Raw genomic sequence first — 20,681 nt, 5'->3', positions numbered from 1 at the left:
CCTCTAGCAGACTGTTGGGGCAAGTGCTGTTAGCGAGCACCTATGAAGGCCGCCATGGCACACGAGGGGGTGGTTGACCAACACCACGCCCGGCTGCCTTTGTCTCCCGAGTAGCGATGTTTCCACACTGCACCAGGTTCTACATTCGAGCCTGAGTCAACCTAGGGGAGGCTCAGGACCGGTTCAAATAATCGTCACTGGTGTTGGCCATGAGCGTGAATCGAACCCGGGTCGCCGGGTTAGTAGTGCAGCGCGCTGACCGTTGCACCGTCGCTTACTGCACACATGCGCACACACAGACAGGAGTTTGGTTTATAGTGTACTGTACACACACACACATACACACGAGATAAATGTACACGCGTGCTAATGTCCCTCGCACCTTCAGTGTCTCGTTGAACACAGGGTTGATGGTGTTCTTCTTGATCTTGGTTTTCCGCTTGCCTTGGCGAGACTTGTCAGGCAGGAGGTACACCTTGACGTAACTAGCAGGAAGAGATCAGCACAGGGTTAGAGGCAGCCTCCGAGACGGGCGGTGAGCATCGGGGTTCAGGCGTCAAGTTGATGAACACGGTTAGAACTCGACAAAGCCAGAATGAGTCTCATTCGCGAAAGTGACCTGGGTGGCCAAAATAACAAAGGCAACAACGTAAAAACAAGTTCGACAATGAGCCTAACAGAAATCAGAGCCAAAACCAGATTGAGATCAGAGCCAAAGGAACTGTGTAACAGAAGAAAGTGAAAAGAATGTACCAACGTATATCAATTGAAAAATAAATCCCTGAAACAGAAGTGAAAAAGATCGCGACGTGGATTCCGGTGCCGTCTAGTGGCCATCGCGCCGACATGGAAAGGGGCCGAATTCCTACAGACGATTGGGCGCAAAAGGAACGCTCGCTAAAAACACAACTCCCACGCGAGGCCTTGCAGGGCGTCTACTCTGAAACACGACCGCGGTGGACTCATGGTTCGCAGCCTTGAACCCATCGCGTCTCACGCTTCTCTTTTGTTAATTCTCTTGCGGGACGATCGTCAGGCACAATCAAAATGCATTTAGCAAGAACTTAAAGGCTTGATCTTAATCAATGCATCATTACACCCCCGACTGTTGTTCGTCTGTACAATTTATTCCCGAACGTGTGACATCTGGGCCATACTGTAGAGGCAGCACTTTACAATAAAAAACTAAGACAAAGATCCCCGTATATAGCTTTAACAGACATTTGGGGCAAGTGCTGTTCGTGATAGTACCTATGGAGGACGGCACAGCACATGAGGGGGTGGGTGGCCAGCACCACGCCCGGCTGCCTTTGTCTCCTCATTGGCGATGTTTACACATCGCACCAGGTACTCATTTGAGGCTGTGTCGACCTAGGCGAGGCCCAGGACCGGGTCAAATAATCGTCACTGGTGCTGGCCGTGAGCAGGAATCAAACCCAGGTCGCCAGGTTCATAGTGCAGTGCCGCTAATCGCTACACTACCGCTCCCTGCAGCACTTTACCACCCACCATGCCACATTCCTCTTGCGACAGTCAAACCCAAATGTAATTGTAAGAGTTGAAATTTTGCCAAATTCATTGCAGGACCAAAGTATAATTTAATTGGGCGACCAGGCTGAGACATTAACACATCAGAGCCCAGCGGTAGCGCATTCACCACTTGTTGCAGAGGTTTGCTCTTGGAATCCGGCAGGCCGCCCTGGTTAATACTGCGATGAATATATTAACCATAATATACTCCACGGCATCCGCTTCACAATAGACGTTAAAGATCCCCCGGCGTAATAAAAAAAAAAGAGTAGGTCATCGTGTGCCATCATCACAAGAAATTTGCGATATAAAAAAACGTTACTCAAATAACAGTCTTGCAACTCAAGTAATGCTCTCCCGGTTAAACAAGTGGAATAATAACGAAAACAACAACCAATAATACAAATAAACGTGCACTTGAGTTATTTACAACCTATAGGATGCAGGAAATTAAACTGTCAGCTTTTGGGCAACTGCCAGTAAATTGGCAAAGGCTGCCCAGCTCCCTGATGCATCAACTGCACAAAAAACTGCGCTCACGCCAACGCAAACGTATCACACACAAGACAGATTGCTTTGCTGGGTAAACATGCACAATGACAACGACAATTACAGTAATTATCACGGGCGGCTGAAACCCAGATTCAAGGCAGCAGCGCTGGCTCGGCTTGAGTCGTCGCGTGCCCGTCACTCGGCGGAGCGAGCAAACGTGCGTGCGAGCGAGCGAGCTTGCGAGCGTGAGTTTGTACGTATGTGTGCATGAGCGTGCGAGCGTACGTATGTGTGCGTGAGTGCACGTGCGTGCGAGTGTGTGTGCGAGCGGGGGCACTCACGGGTCGCAGCGCTTGGTGCGCTCTTCCCCGTACGCCAGGTTGCGGCACTGGCGCAGGGTGAGCGAGAGAACGCCCACGCGGTAGTCGTACGACACCGAGAAGTTGATGTCGCCGGAGACGCGAGCCGCTCCGCCGCTGCTCCTGGGAGGGGCGTCCGTGTCGCTGCACAGGCTGCTGCTGCTGCACAGGCTTGCCTAGAGGGGACGGGCCGTGGTCACGCGCCGGGACGGGTGGAGGTCCGACGCTCACTCCACTACAGCTACCACCACGGTTACTGTTCCTGTGACGTTCGCTCACTGCCTCCTCTGCCCATGTTGAGGACTTGGTCTACCAGACACCAGCTGCGTCATCTCGTCCACTACACGTTGTTCGACCAGCAACCACACTGCAGGTCAAAACGCAACCATACTGCTCCACTTTGTAATATTCGCTCCCAGCATCTCATTAACCGAACCTTGCTCGATACAAGAAACGTGTTCCACTCTTATCGATTACAAATTTCACGACAGTGCCGTTTGTTGCTGGCCGTTTGATGTTTTGAGGTGGTGGTGCCCTTTTCCAGATTCATGGGCATGGAGGAGGCCGGAACATTTTTTCCAATGTTCATATTCAATATAAACTATATTTTTAACACTTCGCGACATGGGTAGTCTGAGCCCAGGACTGTCCCAGCTTAACAGGTAAAATTTACGAACTGTACCAAACAAAACACACATCCCCCATAGAGCCTTGACAGACTTCTGGGTCAAGTGCTGTTAGCGAGTCTACTCAGAGCTGATGTTTACTTTTTTCACCGGATACTTATTTAAGGCCGAGTCGACCTAGGGGAAGCCCAGGACTGGTTCAGATATGAATTGTTACTTGTGTTCTGCATGGCTGAGAATTGAACCTCGGTGGCCACTCCCCAAACACACGCACGCAGCAGCTGTCCACATACCAGATGCCACACTCTGTTGTTACTATACGTTCGATACTAAAACTATAACTAAACCTATTTTTTATTTTACCAGGTAAGGCCCACTGAGCTATCTTTTTCAGAAGCGACCTGGTTATCACAAACGATAGTTCAACGGAATAGCTTATTATGTGGACATTTATAGCAGCCAAATATATCATTTGACCTCCTTTGCCAGTACCAATATATAAGAATAGGGCTTTTAGCAGGCAAATACTCCAAACGAGTGTTTCTAAATGCGGAGGGAAAAGCCGGAGGACCCGGAGAAAAATCCACGTGGCCACGGGGAGAGAAACATGCAAATTCCAAATATACAGCTCGCATCCAGGTCGAGATGGAACCCACGACCTCCTGTAGACCAGGCGAGAGCGCTCAGCCGGCACTGCTGAGATCCTGGGATTGTATAATAGGCAGTCACCTGCAATTAAACTGAGTTCGCATGTCTAGACAGTTGATGGTCTTATTCTGGTCACCAATGGCTCTTACGGAAAAATACGCATCACGTTAAGTTTGTTCACTCAATTTTACTAAATTGTAGTTCTGAGAATTAAAAAACGTAAGTTTGACTGTCACGCACCGAACATTATCCTCAGTTGCAGAGCAAATGAGATCCGGCTGGGTGGCCCAGCCGCAGTGAGCGGCTCCAGATCAAAAGGTTGTGAGTTCAAATCCTGGGACGTAGTCGATTCAATTGATAATCCCTCCGAGGGTCAATAGAACGAGCACCACTTAGTGGGGAAGCCAACAGTGGTTGTCCTGCGGACAGACTCGCCTTCGCCATAGGAACGTGCAGTTTCTACCGCGGGCTCTGCAAGGGCTGTGAGTGGGATATGTGCAACAACGGCTCAATGCCCGGGTGAGCGTGGACTCGCAATGGGTCCGGTGTGGTACGTATCGAGCCGTACTGAACCTGGCCCCCGGTGGAAGGGGGGGGGGGAGCTCCCGCCCGCCGCCCGCCCTAGCACCCGAGCCGGCCACACGGCGCGACAATGGCACAACGTCACCACGTTAACTCACGGAGTCGCCATCATGGTCGGGGAGGGTCAAGCGCTTCATCCGTTCGGGGGTGAGCTGCGCGGAGATGGAGCCAGGGTAGCGTGGGAGACACACGGGGCCGCTCACGTCACACACGGGCAGGGACAGCAAGGCATGCGCTCGCGGCTCGCTGCTCGCGGCTCGTGGCTCACGGCACGCGGCTCGTGGCACGTGAAACGCGGCTCACGGCACGTGGCTCAAGGTACGCGGCACGTGGCTCAAGGCACGCGGCAGCCACCCAAGCTACGGCACAAACAGCAAAGGCGTTAGTGCCAAGCAGGACGGTAAGGCGCAAGGAGCACGGGGTCACAGGCATTTATTAGTCACGCACACACACGTTAGACGCAGACTCGATGACCTCGTTATCAGCTGTCGTGTATGGGTTAGTGTGCAGGTACAATCCACCCTTTGTCAATCTGATGCTGGATGATGGCCTCCCCATGCCTGCAGCTTGCGGGGGTTATGTGACCATACTTCACCACGCTGGCCGGTGAGGGTTGGTAAAGACAGGGAGCGTCCGTGTGGAACACAGACACGCAATAAATATTGCTGCACTGTTCCCAGCTAGCGACCACGTTGTATGTGTAGTGGTGATACGCGCTGGGGTAAGGATCGTGTGCCAGTGCGTAGTGATTGGCTGTGTGTGTTGGTGACGCGCGCTGACGGTGAAGGATCATGGGTCAGCGCAGGGTCATGGGTTATGAGGCGGTGATTGGCTGGGTATCGGTGACGCGCGCTGACAGCGAGGGGATCGTGTGGCAGCGCGTGGGGATTGGTCAACTAAGGGGGTGCTCACGTCGCGGTCCGCATACGCTCCGTCTCCCGGGAGCGGAGGCTATATAAGGCGGTGCGCACAGGCGCACGGGGAGTTGGTGACCAGTGAAGACAGAAGACGGAGGAGGAAGAGATAGGGCCCTGAGGCACCTAGTCCCGCTGTCCTTGTGAGGACCGGGGCCCTGTGTAGCTCAGAGGCGGGACCTTGGGACCCGGGGCCGAACGTCCGTGTGAGGGCCGGCCCGCGGGACCCAGAGGTCGTGACCCACGCCCAAGCTGGGGTGGGTCTGTAGGCTCCACGGATGCTACGGGGCTGGAGTGGCTGTGAGCGTGCACCGTGAGCGTGTAGCGTGAGCGTGCAGTGAGCCGTAGTGACCACACGTGTCAAGTGGAGTGTGTAGTGTGAGAAATAGTGACCACACGTGTTATTGTGGGAAGACAAGATTTAATAAAGTGTGCTACCCGTCAAGTGGTTTTTCCGCCGTCATTCCGAATACTTCAACTGGCGTCAGAAGTGAAACAGTCTTCCAGGCATGGATACAAGGAAGACTCGTCGGACTCACGGGATTGACCGCGAGGATAACCTCGACGACTCGGGCCAGCTGGCATCAGGGGGAGAGGACGAGGAGATGCCGACGCCGCAAGACCCACCGGGGGCGCCCGACGAGCGGCTGGGGGCTGATGCCGGACTCCGCGAGGCGCACTCCCGTCTGGCAGAGCTGCTATTCGCCGCGGCGTCCATCCTGGCGGAGATCACCACGTCGGGAGGAGCGGGGACGTCGGCGGACATTCAACAGGCTCGCCTCGCAGATTCCCGCCAAAATGACTTGGCAGTTCCCGCTATTTCAACCACGCGGACATCTTTTGGCGGGAACGGCGAGCAACACGTGGCGGGAGTTCTCCAAGCGCGCCCGCTTACGTCATCAGCGCGCGCTACGGACCGCCATCAGCCACCCGCCATAGGGGCCGCCATCTTGCAGACCGACGGTGCGGCGGAGAGGAACCACGTGGCAGAGGACGACTTCATCTTACAGCAGCGCCTTCCCACGTTGACAGCCTTCAAGGCGGAAGGCGGGGACTGGGGCGCATTCCAACGCAGGTTTCTGGCGCATCAAGAAATGTCGGCCTGGTCCGACGCTACGGCGCTGCGGGCACTGCCTGCCATGTTGGACGACGACGCGCTCGCGGCCTTCAGGTCCGCACAGAGGTCGGACCGCTCCACGCTTAAGGCTGCGTTGGGCCTCATGGCCAAGGTCTATGGACCTCCTTCGGCTTGTCGCCATCAGTTTTACGAGCGACGGAAGGCGGACACGGAAACCGCGCTCGCCTACCGCACGGCGTTGTTGGCTCTCGCCGACGCCGCGTTCCCTCGTATGGACGAGGAGGGCCAGGATGCGATGGTCTTGGAGCAACTGCTCAAGTTGGCGCAGGACCTGGGGGTCCCCATCAACACGGCCGACGAAGTCGACATATCTTCATTGCGGGTCGCAACAAGTATACAGGCGCACGAGGTCCTCAAGCGTAAACAGGGGGTCGTCTGCACTGCTGCCGTGGCCTCAGCTCCGGGCCCGGTGGTCACCGAGCCAAGTCGTCTGCCCACGGGAGGAGGCGTTCACCGCTGGACGACCGGGGGACTGGAGGTCCGGGGGTCGTTCGCCTCTGCGATCGGCCCGCAAGCTGGAGCAACCGAGACCTCTGACGTCCCTCATCACATGTTACAACTGCGGCCTCCGGGGCCACGTGGCGTCCGGTTGCCGCGCTCCACGTCAGCGCGCCATGGGACCTCGGCTGGACGACGACCAAGGCCCCAAGTCGTCCCTCCAACCCCTGGCAAGTCGCGGCACTTCACATGCTCGGCCTACATGCACGACACACATGGGCCGTCGCTTTGTGGCGGAGGAGGGCCGATTAGGGGTCGGGGATTCGGTTTGGAGAGGGGGGTTCGTGCAGGACCGAGGGGACATTAAATGGTCTGAGTTGGGTCACAGAATAGTGGCTGCGTCGGCGGGTTCATCGGTCGTTACGGGATTCATAGACGGGGTCGAGGTCAGGGTGTTAGTGGACACGGGGGCGTCGGCGACTATAATTTCAGACCTCATTTACAACATTCTCCCCGTCCAATGTCGACCTCTGCTTCCGGTGGACGTGCCATTTTACGCGGCAAATGGGGGCTCTTTGGGCATTGTCGGGCAGATTCGGGCGTCCATTTGCATAGGGGATATTAAATTGTCGGGACCTGTTTTCGTCTCCTCTTCCTTAGCGGTTCCTTGTCTGTTGGGCACAGATTTTTTGGCTAAAATGCCCATTAAAATTCTCATCGATCAACGTTGCATTGAGCTACCATCGGGTCGCCGTATTTCTTTTTTGTCGAATCCTACGGAAATTCGGACGGCGTGCGCTACGATACAAGCGCTGGCGACACAGACCGTGCACGTGCCCCCGGGTTCGCAGATGTTGATTCCCCTCCGGTTGAGGAAGCCATTGAATGGGGAGACATCGGAACAGGGCGTGCTTTTGGGTCCATCAAATAGGGCTGTCGGAGGTCTGGATTTGTCGGTGGCTCACACGTTGGTTCGGGCTGACAAGGACCCGTTCGTTATGGTTCTAAACGCTGGTTCGCGGCCGGCCGTTATTCAGCAGGGCACTGTGCTTGCTCACGCGGCACGGGTCCCTGCGGAAGAGCGCCTTGTTGCGCATGTTGATCCAGTCCCGGCGCAGAAAATTCGATCGGGGGAGGACCTTGAATGGGTCGATTCGCTGTGTGCGGACTCAAAGGATTTGTCAAGGGTACAGTTGGGTGCGCTGCGTGCTTTGCTGATAGAATTCTCTGATGTGTTCAGTAAGCACAAATATGACATTGGGTGCACGGACCTGTTGCGCCACCATATGGAAACAGGCGATGCGGCACCGGTCAGGCAGAATCCCTTCCGACTGAGTCCTGCTGAGAAGGAACACGTTCAGTCGGCCGTCAACGATATGCTGGCGGCCGACATCATTTCGCCTTCTTCCAGTCCTTGGGGAGCACCTATCGTGCTGGTTAAAAAGCAAGATGGGTGCTTGCGATTTTGTGTAGATTTCAGTCGCCTGAATAAAATCTCCGTGGCTGACGCGTATCCGCTCCCCAGAATGGACGAGTCCCTCGATGCATTGTCTGGTGCGCGATATTTTTCTACTCTTGATTTATTATCGGGATTCTGGCAGCTGCCACTCGACGACGAGTCTAGACCTAAGACAGCATTTCGGACTCCAGGGGGCCTGTTCCAGTTTAACCGGTTACCCATGGGACTTCACTCCGCTCCAGCGACGTTTCAGCGCCTTATGGAGTTGGTTTTGTCGGGTCTGCAATGGGATACTTGCTTGATTTACATAGACGATGTCATTGTTTTCAGTAAAACGTTTGAGGAACACCTCCAGCGGTTGAGAGGGGTGTTCTTGCGGATGCGATCGGCTAAATTAAAGTTTAAACCGGCCAAATGCCATCTTCTTCGAAAGTCCGTGAGATACTTGGGCCACATTGTCGATTCTTCAGGGATCTCTACCGATCCCGCGAAGACGAACTGTGTCAGTTCTTGGGCAATGCCCACGTCGGTTTCTGACGTACGCAGTTTCATTGGTTTTGCTTCCTACTACCGCCGATTCGTTGAGCATTTCGCCACCATTGCAAAACCCTTGCACGCTCTAATGGCAAAAGGAGTCAAGTTCCGATGGGGACCGGAGGAGGAGGCCGCGTTCTGCTCCCTCCGGGACGCATTGGTGGGTGCCCCGCCCTTACGTTATCCTGACTTTACAAGTCCCTTCTTGCTAGATACGGATGCTAGCAACACGGGCATTGGGGGGGTGCTCTCACAGGTCGTTGGGGGAGTCGAACGGGTGGTCGCCTATGGTAGCAGGGTTTTGTCGCCGGCGGAACAGCGCTACTGCGTCACCCGTCGCGAGTTGCTGGCTATTGTTTTTTTGTACAGCAATTTAGACTGTATCTCTATGGCCGTCATTTTACGGTCCGGACGGACCACGCGGCGCTTCAGTATTCATTGAGGGTCGCCCAACCCTCGGGCCAATTGTCACGGTGGTTGGAAGTCCTCCAGGACTATCAGTTTACGACCACTTACCGTAAGGGGTTGCGCCACACTAACGCGGATGCCCTGTCGCGATTGTCGCCTTGTCCCAAATGTGCGTGCTTAATGGGGTCGGCGCGCTGTAAACCGCCAGCTGCGGTAAGCGTGGGTGCGTTGGCCACGACCGCGGATGCGCCGATTGGTGACGTTCCTGCTACCCCTGAGGGAGGGGACTCGCTGCTCTCACTGTCTCTGATTGAGTGGGGCCGTCTCCAAATGGCTGACAGCTCCCTGCTAGCGTTGCGTCGCAGGGCGGGGGGTCCCGAGGAGGGCCGGAAGCGAACTGGCTCCTGGCTGCTCAAGCAGGGCCTGCTAATGAGATGGGACAATTTGTCCCGGCGGCACGCACTCGTGGTGCCTTCCGCTATGCGGGGAAAAGTTGTCCTGGCCGCACACGAACGCCTCTTGCATTTGGGGGTAAACAAAACGCTTGCTCTGCTTCAGCGTGACTATTATTTGCCGGGGATGGGGAGCGATGTGGTAAATATACTAAAGGGGTGTGTAGACTGCGCCAGACGGAAACCACCGCCCGTGGCGTCAAATCCACCGCTGCAATCTATTCAGGTCTCGCGCACTAACGAGCTCGTTGCGCTCGATATTTTGGGGCCTTTTCCAGTCACGCCTAGGGGTAACAAGTACCTGTTGGTTGGTGTGGAATACTTTACCCGGTGGCCTATGGCGTGGCCACTCGCCAACCAGTCGGCGGCGGCTGTGACGGACGCCTTTGTCCAGGGCTACGTTCTGGACAAGGGGGCTCCCGAACGCTTGCTGACCGACCAGGGAAACATTTTTTCGAGTAAATTGCTGCAGGAGGTGTGCGACCTTTTGGCTACTAAGAAGGTGCGTACCTCCCCGTACCACCCACAGACGGACGGGATGGTGGAGCGACTCCACAGGACTTTGACTTCTATGCTGTGCCAGCAGGTGTGTGAGGCACATGTTGACTGGGACCTGCAGGTCCCGGGGGTCCTCGCCGCGTATAGAATGGCCCCCCATGCAGCAACGGGATTTTCCCCATTTTATCTGATGTATGGTCGGGAGGCCGACCCGCCCATGGAAACTCAGCTGGGTCTTTCCGCGCCACGAACGAATAAAAAATTGGCCGAACATATTAAATTTAACATTGCTAAGCTGACCGAGGCACGGGAGGCCGCACGGCTTAATTCGAGGTCTCGCCAAATCGCCAACGAGCGCTTGCGTGCACGGAAGGTGTCCGTGCACGACTGGAAACCGGGCGATAGGGCCCGGCTGCACTGCCCTCAGGCACCTTTGGTTACGTCGCCTAAATTGTTGAGGCCATGGCGGGGACCCGTGGAGGTCGTGCGGGTTGCACGCCCCCAGTGTGTTCAGATAAAATGGGGAAAGCGCCGTTGGTACGTCCACCCCTCCCGGCTGAAACCGTTCTCGCCTCCGTATGGCCTCTCTTTGTGTCGTGAGGACCGAGCATGTGACGTGACCGACGACCTGAGGGGGGAAATGTCTCCGCCTGATCCTCACATGTCTCCGCCTGATCCGCTCCCAGGTGGCTCGGAACTGACAGCTGCCGACCACCGGCGGCCGGATCCCCGCGACACGGCCGGTCCTTCCAGGCCCGATCCGTGCCTTCCGGGGCTGCCGGAGCCACCAGACGGTCGTCAGCGTCCCGTCCCGTACGATGGACCGGCCAGGCGGACTCGCGCTAAGTCGCGCAACTTTTCCTGACCAACTGAATGAGGGGCCGATGCGGCCGGAGCGTCTCGTCACTGCGTTCCCCATCCGCTCGACCGCTCTATCACCCCGGTTGAGGAGCGAGCGGAGGGGGAGATCGATAGTTACAGAGACACTGGACACGTTTTTTTCTTGGAATTACTTTTATTGTGTTGTTCGTCGGTTTGTACATAGCTTGTTGTCTGGTGTTGTATGTTGTTGTTGACTTTTTATTGTGTTTTTCGTCGGTTTGTACGTAGGTTGTTGTCTGGTGTTGTGTCGTTGTGTTGTTGTTGTTGTGTTACGGGGCACACTGGGGGGTGGGGATTTTGTTGTTGTTACTATTGTTGTTGTTGTTGTGTTGTTTAGCAGCCGGGCCGGCTGCGAGCTATGTGGGAGGGGGTGATGTAGTGGTGATACGCGCTGGGGTAAGGATCGTGTGCCAGCGCATAGTGATTGGCTGTGTGTATTGTTGACGCGCGCTGACGGTGAAGGATCATGGGTCAGCGCGGGGTCATGGGTTATGAGGCGGTGATTGGCTGGGTATCGGTGACGCGCGCTGACAGTGAGGGGATCGTGTGTCAGCGCGTGGGGATTGGTCAACTAAGGGGGTGCTCACGTCGCGGTCCGCATACGCTCCGTCTCCCGGGAGCGGAGGCTATATAAGGCGGTGCGCACAGGCACACGGGGAGTTGGTGACCAGTGAAGACAGAAGACGGAGGAGGAAGAGATAGGGCCCTGAGGCACCTAGTCCCGCTGTCCTTGTGAGGACCGGGGCCCTGTGTGGCTCAGAGGCGGGACCTTGGGACCCGGGGCCGAACGTCCGTGTGAGGGCCGGCCCGCGGGACCCAGAGGTCGAGACCCACGCCCAAGCTGGGGTGGGTCTGTAGGCTCCACGGACGCTACGTGGCTGTGAGCGTGCACCGTGAGCGTGTAGCGTGAGCGTGCAGTGAGCCGTAGTGACAACACGTGTCAAGTGGAGTGTGTAGTGTGAGAAAGTGACCACACGTGTTATTGTGGGAAGACAAGATTTAATAAAGTGTGCTATCCGTCAAGTGGTTTCCCGCCGTCATTCCGAATACTTCATATGTATCCATAATAGAGGTTTTTGTTGGGTTAAATCGCGCAAATATAGATGTGTGCTAAAACCCGCCACCACTCAATACAGCCAATTAGTAAGGTTTGTCCTGTAAACAAAACGTGCCAATTAGTTACTTCTTCAGCACACCCACATTTACAATTTGACTACTTTCGCACCGTACGTAGCCAACCATGCTAATCAGAGGTGCCGTGCAGCTGCCTATAGTAACCCGTTTGTGCCCGCCAATCGGCCACACAAAGCACTATCCAGGGGCGAACCTGCTTAACTTCTGAGATCTGATAAAATCGAGTCCTTCGTGGGTGATTTGGTTCGGGGCATGGGAATGTGTGAATGTACAAGTCCCCATGTGAAACCTCTGGCCGCCCACGCTCAGCGGCAGCTTCTACGCCGCAGAAACCTCGTGATTGTTCCATCTCAGTTGACATATTTGGTGTTCTGAGAAGGGCTGGTGTGGTGTGCCGGAGCGTCCCTGGAAACTAATTAAACAAAAAAATATATAGTTTTGCCAGGTAATGCCCACTGAGCTATATAGCTCTTTTTCACGTGGACATTTATTGCAGCCAAATACTCTAATCGCGTGATATTTATTCTAAATGTGGAGGGAAAAACTGGAGGACCTGGAGACAAATCCACGCGACCATGGGGAAAACATGTATACTCCAAATATACAGCAGGCGTTAGGGTCAGGGTCGAACCCACGACCTCCTGTATGCCAGGCGAGGAAGGTAACATCTCCTAGCCACCGTGGCACCTCCACCGGTGTGGCGTGGCGAAGTCGTGCGTCCCAGGCTTCTGGCCCATGCCTTCAGCTTCTTTAGTCAAAGAATAAAGTATCATGTTTAGCACCAAGCACGACGAGACCACGGCACAGCGGCTCCGTCACTGCATCAGCATACTGAATGTCATCTTCACGATGTCACTCGTGTGCTGTAATGAATCGTCTGACTTAGAAAATTAATGTCTGTCTATTCTCATTAACGAAGCTTCAAATTCACATTAAACCAAACAAAGACGAAGATCCCCCATATAGCCCGAACAGACTGTTGGGGCAAGCGCTGTTTACAAGCACCTATAAAGGCCAGCACAGCACACGAGGGGGTGGGTGGTCATCACCATGCCCGGCCACCTTTTTTTCTCCCAAGTGGCGATGTTTAAACATCACACCAGGTACTCATTTGAGGCTGAGTGGACATAGAGGAGGCCCAAGACCAGATCAGATAATCGTCAATGGTGTTGGCCGTGAGCGGGAATCAAACTCGGGTCGCCGGGTTAGTAGCTCAGCACGTTAACCGCTACACCACCGCTCCACATAACACCACGTAACTGGTCTTGGCCAAAACGTCCCAGTGTTGAAAATGTACGTGCAAATTACCCAATGGGGGTGACCACACGATAACACCATCCTCATCACCCCCGACTGTGAAGACCTGGCAGTACCCTCCTGGGAAATGAGTGTTGAGGTTCAAGGAGGCTTTCCTGGTGAACCAAGCGGCGTGATGATGACCGGGGAGTGGGGGGGGAAGTGACGGTGCAGCGAGGGGCCGCCGCACCTGGTTGGTGGTGCTGAGCAGGCTGCTGGTGTTACTCAGCGTCTGGTTGGGAGACACCGGGGGGTCTTCCGTACAATCAGACTACACACACACACACAAAGACAAAGATCCCCCACTCCCGTATAGCCTTAACAGACTGATGGGGCAAGTGCCGCTAGCGAGCACCTATTAAGGCCGGCACGGCACACGAGGTGGTGGGTGGCCAGCAAACACGCCCGGCCGCCTTTGTCTCCCGAGTAGCAATGTTTAATACCGAACTAGATACTAATTTTGAGGCTGAGTCGATCTAGGGGAGGCCCAGGACCGGTTCAGATAATCGTCACTGGTGTTGGCCTGAACGAGAATCAAACCCAGGTCGCCAGGTTCGTAGGGCAGTGTACTAACCGCAACACTACCGCTCATACCCACACACAAACATTACAAAGATCCCCGTATAGCCTTCACAGACTATTGGGGAAAGTGCTGTTAGCGAATGGCACCTATGAAGGCTGGAACGGCACATGAGGGGGCGGGTTGCAAGCACCACACCCAGCTGCCTTTGTCTCCCTCGTAGCGATGTTTACATACCGAACTAGATACTCATTTTGAGGCTGAGTCGATCTAGGGGCGGCCCAGGACCGGTTCAGATAATCGTCACTGGTGTTGGCCATGAGCGGAAATAGAACTCGGGTCACCGTTTTCGTAGCGCAGCGCGCTAACCGCTACACTACCGCTTCCCGCTCATACCCATACACACAGACACACACCAACAACCCTCGTTCATTCTTTGGTTCTTTCGGTAAAGTCACGTATAAAGATAAAATAATACATCACATTAAATACTAGCATACGACGTTTCGATTGCAACACAAGCAATCATCATCAGGTATAAATTAAATATAAACACAAATCTAGTATACTTAGAAATGTAATGTAATACAACAGAGAGTCGGATAACATAACAGTCAACACCCTATCTGGTTGATTACGTTCTTCCTGAGAATGCTAAATTTGAGAGAGAGATAAAACACAGAACCAGAGACATATAGACAGACATATAAGCAGACAGATATCACCTCTGGTTAATGCCGCGGGTGTAACGGACGTAGCCAACCATGCTAGGTTAGTTAATTTAGTGTGTCTCTCTCCCTGCCTCCTAATTTTTTCAAGCTTTCGTACCGTACCACTCATCGTGCTACTCATTGACATGCTAATGTCTCTAACCCCTCTCTCCGCCCCTGCCCCCCTCTCTCAAGCTTTTTACACCTTGCCACTCACCGTTTCCACTCATGGACATGCTAATTTCTCTAACCCCTCCCTCTCTCCCCGCCCCCGCCCCCTTTCTCTATTTAAGGCCTTGACACAGAGGTGTAGTGTCTCTTTGTGCCTATGTTTGCTATGTTTGCTCTCTCTCTATGTATCTCTGTGATATCTGTCTGCTTATATGTCTGTTTATGTTTCTGGTTCTGTGTTTAATCTCTCTCTCAAATTTAGCATTCTCAGGAAGAACGTAATCAACCAGATAGGGTGTTGACTGTTATGTTATCCGACTCTCTGTTGTATTACATTACATTTCTAAGTATACTAGATTTGTGTTTCTATTTAATTTATACCTGATGATGATTGCTTGTGTTGCAATCGAAACGTCGTATGCTAGTATTTAATTTAATTTATTATTTTATCTTTATACGTGACTTTACCGAAAGAACCAAAGAATAATTCCTGCAGTCACGAAAGCTCCAAATCAAGTTTAAACCTCCTTCAGCCTTTACACACCACGGACCATTTGGCCAAATTCTAGCTCTGTCATGCAGAGCCGTACCCTAGGCTTACTGCGAACCGGGGAAGGGGGGGGGGCATGCTTCGATATCACGGTTGTCAGATGTAATGCTCCCGGTTTAGTTTGAAGGTGTCGGAGGGGGGGGGGCACACGGTGTGTGAGTTGCCCCGGGCCTCGCATGCGATAGACATCTCTCTCAGTGGCAGTCTGGGGGTGGCAAGGTGCTGCCCTCTACTGTGTGGACCAGAGGTCACGTGCAGGGCTCTCAAGAGAGAGGCTCTGTGCTATGGGGCCGTGTTCTCACACACGAGTTGCACTGCTCGGTGAGAGAACCAAATGCAGGCTTCGCCCGAAGGAAGCTGATAGCACAATCAGCATGAGATTGTGAGAATATAAAACATTACAATTAAAATAAGAATTGCCTTGTTCTAGCTTTAGGGCCTTCGCTCTATAAAAACTGTGTAGTTTGCTGAAATTAAGTTCAGCACAATACCAGTATCGGAAACTTGGCACAAATCGATTCCTGCCATCCTGTTTGCAGGCGGTAGAACTCCACCAGGGCCCACGGGTGGGCAGGGGGGATGGGCCCAGGCCTGAGGCTATAACAGGGACGATAGGCAGACACGGTGCGCACCAGGACACGGGCCCCCCAGGGCCCTCCAGGGCCCCCCAGACTGAGCTCACCAACCTTGTGCTCGGGAGTGCCGATGCTGGGGATGGAGCGGGCGGGGGAGGCTGGGACAGGAGATGCTCCGGCTGGCGCGTCAGAGCTGCCCCATGACACTGACAGGCGGCCACAAGCACACATGGGGGGGGGGGGTGCTCGTCACCCGTGCGCGTATGGGGCACGGGGCTGGCTTACAAAGCAGGGAGATGCCCAGCCTCACAGACGCCACACAGGCAGGCCTTCCTGGCATGTTAGTCAGTGGAGGCCGGTGAAGATCAGAACAGACATTGGATGCACTTATGCAATTTGTATACTTTATTTTTATTTAGTGACTAACTTAGCTTTCCTATTCTTTGCACTCCTATCGGTTTTTATATTATTTGTTGTCAACCTGCTCTACTGAAAAAGCTTCATAGCTCGTCAGATTCTTCCAGTCTAAATACATATTCTGATTTTTATGGATCATAGTACAGTACAACAATGTGCATGATTGTGCTGTACTTTGTTCTGGTGACCATGTTAGCCTTGCAGATTCTCACGACATGCCAGCACTGTCCCGGCTCAGCGCTGCCGAGCATCCGACGAGATCTCGCGGCCACCACCCATAACTCACATCATGGGCACACGGTGAAGTAAATATTGGGCTGGTTCATCCAATGACGGAGAAACAAATGACAACAATACGAATGTGAAACGTAAAACAATTGTGCTTATAATAAAATAAGAATCATTCTCAAGAAGCGAGGGTGTGTAAAAGAGGGAGGCTTTAGATTTGTTTTCAACATATGCCGTGCTGGTGAACGCAGTGTTCACAAGTCTCTGATTAATTAGCATGGTTGGCTACGTCCGGTGTGAAAGAAGTTCTACATACATCAACAATCGAGTGGTCAATGGCGGGTGAGTGCTAAGACCGGCTATCCTCCCCCACTGGAGACCCCAAACCCGGACAGATTCCTCAGGCAGTCTAGGTCTGTTCTCTGAATCAGAATGACTTTATTTATGTCCAGTAGGGGCATGGTGTCAGAAAGTTACAACAAACAATACAAAAATATGATAGGAGTGCAAAGTATAGGAAAGGTATGAAAATCACTGAAAATAAATATATCAACACTGGGTAGCCTATAAAGTTCCACACAACAATCCCGTTATAACCTCCGGTTAGCAGTTGGATACGTACGGCGTGAAAGAAGTTCAACCTACGTATGTTGGAGACTCTGCAGCACCTGACCGGTTAACCATAACCTGGGATTTAAATAGGGAACTCAATAGGTTTGGCCAGCTCATCGTAAGCTGAGACCCAGCCCTGGACAATGAGTGACTGGCAAGGAATGTGGACCAGGGTATAACAGAGAGAGACGAGAGGGGAGTTCTGGATGCGGCATGCTGAAGCGTGGTGTGCTTCCTGCCGTGTGCCCAGGGGCATTACCTGTGACTCATCTCGTAAAGACACCTGGCTGAGCACGCTGAATCCTTTCAGATCTCGCCACCGATCGGTTCCTGTCACCCGAGCACGGACACCGATTGCCGGAGTGCCAGGGTCTAGCCCGGCGAGATCGCGACCCTACCGACGCTCTACCGCCAATGGCGGCAGTGGCCGAATTGCGAGTGAGAGAGAGTGAGCGGGGTGGTCGCCTCACCGGTGGAGGGTGAGGAGACGGACGCCGACGGGGGGTGAGGGCTCTCGCTGCTCGACTTCCCACCCACCCTGCTCCCCTGCGGGGATCGCGTCGAGGTCTCCTGCGAGCACGAGACGACCGCGCAGCACCCTGTTACTCGAGCAGCGCTCCGTCACGCGAGCGGCGCGCGATCGCACGAGGAGGGGTCCCAGAGTGGGCCATGCATTCATCAACATCTACCACCAGAGCCCCGTGATTAATCGATGTGGTGTCGCGATTCGGAGTCGCGATTCGAAGGGGAGACATGTAAATACGAGTGCGTGTATTTTGTAGGTTGCGATGAGTGATTGTTAGACCCTGTAATGCGTTTAACACAATGCCACGTTCTCCAAGATGTGTTACGCGCAACGAGAAAGGTCCTGCAGTCGATTACTCTGGGCTCTTTTAAAATGTAGGCCGCCTTGACGTAATGCCTCCTGAAGGTGGGAAACCCCCCCAACAAGCCACGGACAAAGCGTCAAGTGGCCAATGATGCCAATGATGTCACCAAGCCCCACCCATCGCCCTCTCATCCAAGCGGCACACGTGGGAGCAGAGTGTTATCCGCCGAGTCGAGTGATAGAACAGACAATCGGCAGAGTAAAATCGACGGCTTAGGAAATGGGATGGCAGGCCGGCTTGAGGGCGGCGCGCCACCCCGGCACGGGGGTCCGAACTCGCACCTTCCCTCGGGCAGGGCCCTCCATCTTGGGCCCGGGCGACCTGTTAGGCGGCGACAGCGTGGAGGTCGTCGCCAGGCGACTGGCGGGGGGTGACGGAAACCCAGAGGACGATGGAGATGAGGAGGACACGCGGTTCCCATTGGAGTCGGTGCGTGTGCCGTCGCGCCTGTGCGGCACGCAGCACATGATCACCGCATGTGTCACCAGAGTTGCCGCGCATGTGACCATGGTAGCCGCGTGTGTTACCGAGGGTATCTCTCTCCCTGTGTTTATGTGGATTTTTCTCCAGGTCCTCCGACTTTTCCCTCCCTATTTAGAATCAACATCATACGTTCAGAGTATTTGGCTGCAATAAATTTCCACATGATGATAAGCCACTTGTTTGAGCTATTATTTGTGGCCAGGTTGCTTCTAAAAAAGAGCCATGAAGCTCAGTGGACCTTACCTGGTAAAATAAAAAAATAGTTTAGCTCGTTCACCCTGCCCCGCCCAGCACCGCGCCGGCTCTCGCCCACTCGCTCACCTGCGCGGCGGGGAACCTCGGCTCCCCAGCGAGATGCCGTCCGGAGGGGGTAGCAGGGAGCCGGCCGTCGGCACCGACCCGCCGAGGGTTGGGGGGGCGGCGGCAATGCCCGCGGCGGCGGTGGCGACGATGACGTTGCCCCTGCCGCCGGGCGCCGCGTCGCTGGGATTAGCCGAGGGGCTGTGTTCGGCGCGGGACGCGGCGCCGCCGGTGAACAGCGGCGCCGCCTTGCCCACGGAGTCCGCTTTGGGGTCGCTTCTGCCAGGGGAGAGAGACGAGCGGAAGCTGCGGGGCGGTCCTGCACAGCAGGCGTCGGGCAAGGGGTCGCCATTTGCGCATTCACGGCGATGGCTCTGTGAATATTTTTGGGCGACGGTCAGAAGATGGACCACTGCCCAACGACCTGCAACAGCCCAAAGGGTGAATGTGGAGGACCGGTGCAGACTGATGCTTATTGAGGAGGAGCGTGACTATTTGAGAACTTTCAATTGTTATTGTGAACTTTAATCCATAATCGATTTTTCTTGGGGTTAGATCGAGTAAATATAAATGTGTCGTTAACCCACCACCACCCGATAGAGCCAATTAGTAAGGTTTGTCAGGTAAACAAAACGTGCCGATACAATAAGACTTCTTCACAATTATGGCAAAATCGCCTGATGAGTCTGGTTGTTGTTGTTGTAGCCACCAGCGAAACGTCACGGTACTCAAATTGTAAATGTTGTGGGTTTACTCTCCAGCACACCAGGTTGCTGAAGGAGTCACTAATTGGCACGTTTTGTTTACGTGACAAACCTTACTGGTGGTGGGCTTAACAACACATTTATATCTACGTGATTATGGATAATAATGGTCGTGAAAGCTTACTACTATATCTTTGTGATTGCAGAAATATTTTTCTCCGAAATTAAATATTCACGAAAAGTGAAACCACGACGCGACGACGAGCAGCGCGAGCCTCGTGCGGCGCGGGGAGCCCGGCGCTCACGACCTGCCGGCCGCGGACTCGGAACTCAGCCTCCCGGCCCCGTGACATGAGGGGAATCGGAATGCAGCCTCCCGGCCGCGTGACACGAGGGGAATCGGAACTCAGCCTCCCGGACACGTGACTCGAGGGGAATCGGAACTCAGCCTCCCGGCCGCGTGACACGAGGGGAATCGGAACTCTGCCTCCCGGCCTCGTGACACGAGGGGAATCGGAACTCAGCCTCCCAGCCTCGTGACACGAGGGGAATCGGAACTCAGCCTCCCGGTCGCGTGACACGATGGGACACCGCGAGGCGCATGCAGGCCCACGCACCTCTCCTTGGCGGCATGAGTGTCGTGGTGCAGCACGCCGTGGGTGGCCTCGTCTCCCCGCTTGTGGGTGGCCTCGTCTCCCCGCTTGTTCCGTGACTTGGACGGTTTCCTGCTCGGCAGTGCGCGCGGCGGAACGCGCAGACAGATGACACAAGTACCAGCGCACGAGCTTACCACAACATTACCATATGAAAAATATATACGTAAATAAATAACTAATTGTGTTTTGCCAGCTGATGCACCGGCGGGCAAGTGTGTGCGTACACGTCGGTGCGTGCGGTGACGTCACCTGCATCCCACATCGATGAGCTGGGTTCGCGCGTCGCGACCCACATTATAAATGGCAGTGGATTTTGAGGTCAGGTCGCGTCGGTATAACGTGCGTCGTACACAAAGCTGGCCATTGCCCGATGATGCTGCCTGTTACTACCAACGAAACGTCCACACCCAATCATTAAATGTTCTGGATCTCTCTCCAACAACTCACCGGTGGTGCTGAAGCAGCAATGAATTTG

General features: G+C 54.3%; 1 protein-coding gene across 10 annotated transcripts in view; it reads right to left on the bottom strand.

Moving 5' to 3' along the window:
- The window catches only part of LOC144948703 (synaptotagmin-like protein 5), an 87,787-nt gene that overhangs the window by 7,876 nt on the left and 59,230 nt on the right, over nucleotides 1-20,681 (bottom strand). For 7 of the 10 annotated variants that reach the window (XM_078878374.1, XM_078878373.1, XM_078878375.1 and 4 more), the window contains 9 exons: nucleotides 20,168-20,275; nucleotides 18,868-19,125; nucleotides 18,345-18,510; nucleotides 17,644-17,743; nucleotides 16,028-16,122; nucleotides 13,581-13,661; nucleotides 4,336-4,389; nucleotides 2,364-2,557; nucleotides 383-485 (listed from right to left, as the gene is read on the bottom strand). In XM_078878374.1, the coding sequence (XP_078734500.1) occupies nucleotides 383-485; nucleotides 2,364-2,557; nucleotides 4,336-4,389; nucleotides 13,581-13,661; nucleotides 16,028-16,122; nucleotides 17,644-17,743; nucleotides 18,345-18,510; nucleotides 18,868-19,125; nucleotides 20,168-20,275 (1,159 nt within the window). The remainder of the gene's footprint in view (nucleotides 1-382; nucleotides 486-2,363; nucleotides 2,558-4,335; nucleotides 4,390-13,580; nucleotides 13,662-16,027; nucleotides 16,123-17,643; nucleotides 17,744-18,344; nucleotides 18,511-18,867; nucleotides 19,126-20,167; nucleotides 20,276-20,681) is intronic. The other 3 variants (XM_078878378.1, XM_078878379.1, XM_078878380.1) reach the window with 3 other exon arrangements.

The sequence above is a fragment of the Lampetra fluviatilis genome, chromosome 50, assembly GCF_964198595.1.
Source record: "Lampetra fluviatilis chromosome 50, kcLamFluv1.1, whole genome shotgun sequence".
Lineage (NCBI taxonomy): Eukaryota > Metazoa > Chordata > Hyperoartia > Petromyzontiformes > Petromyzontidae > Lampetra > Lampetra fluviatilis.
The sequence above is the reverse complement of the archived record's forward strand: the minus strand, read 5'-3'. Positions and strand labels throughout refer to the sequence as shown.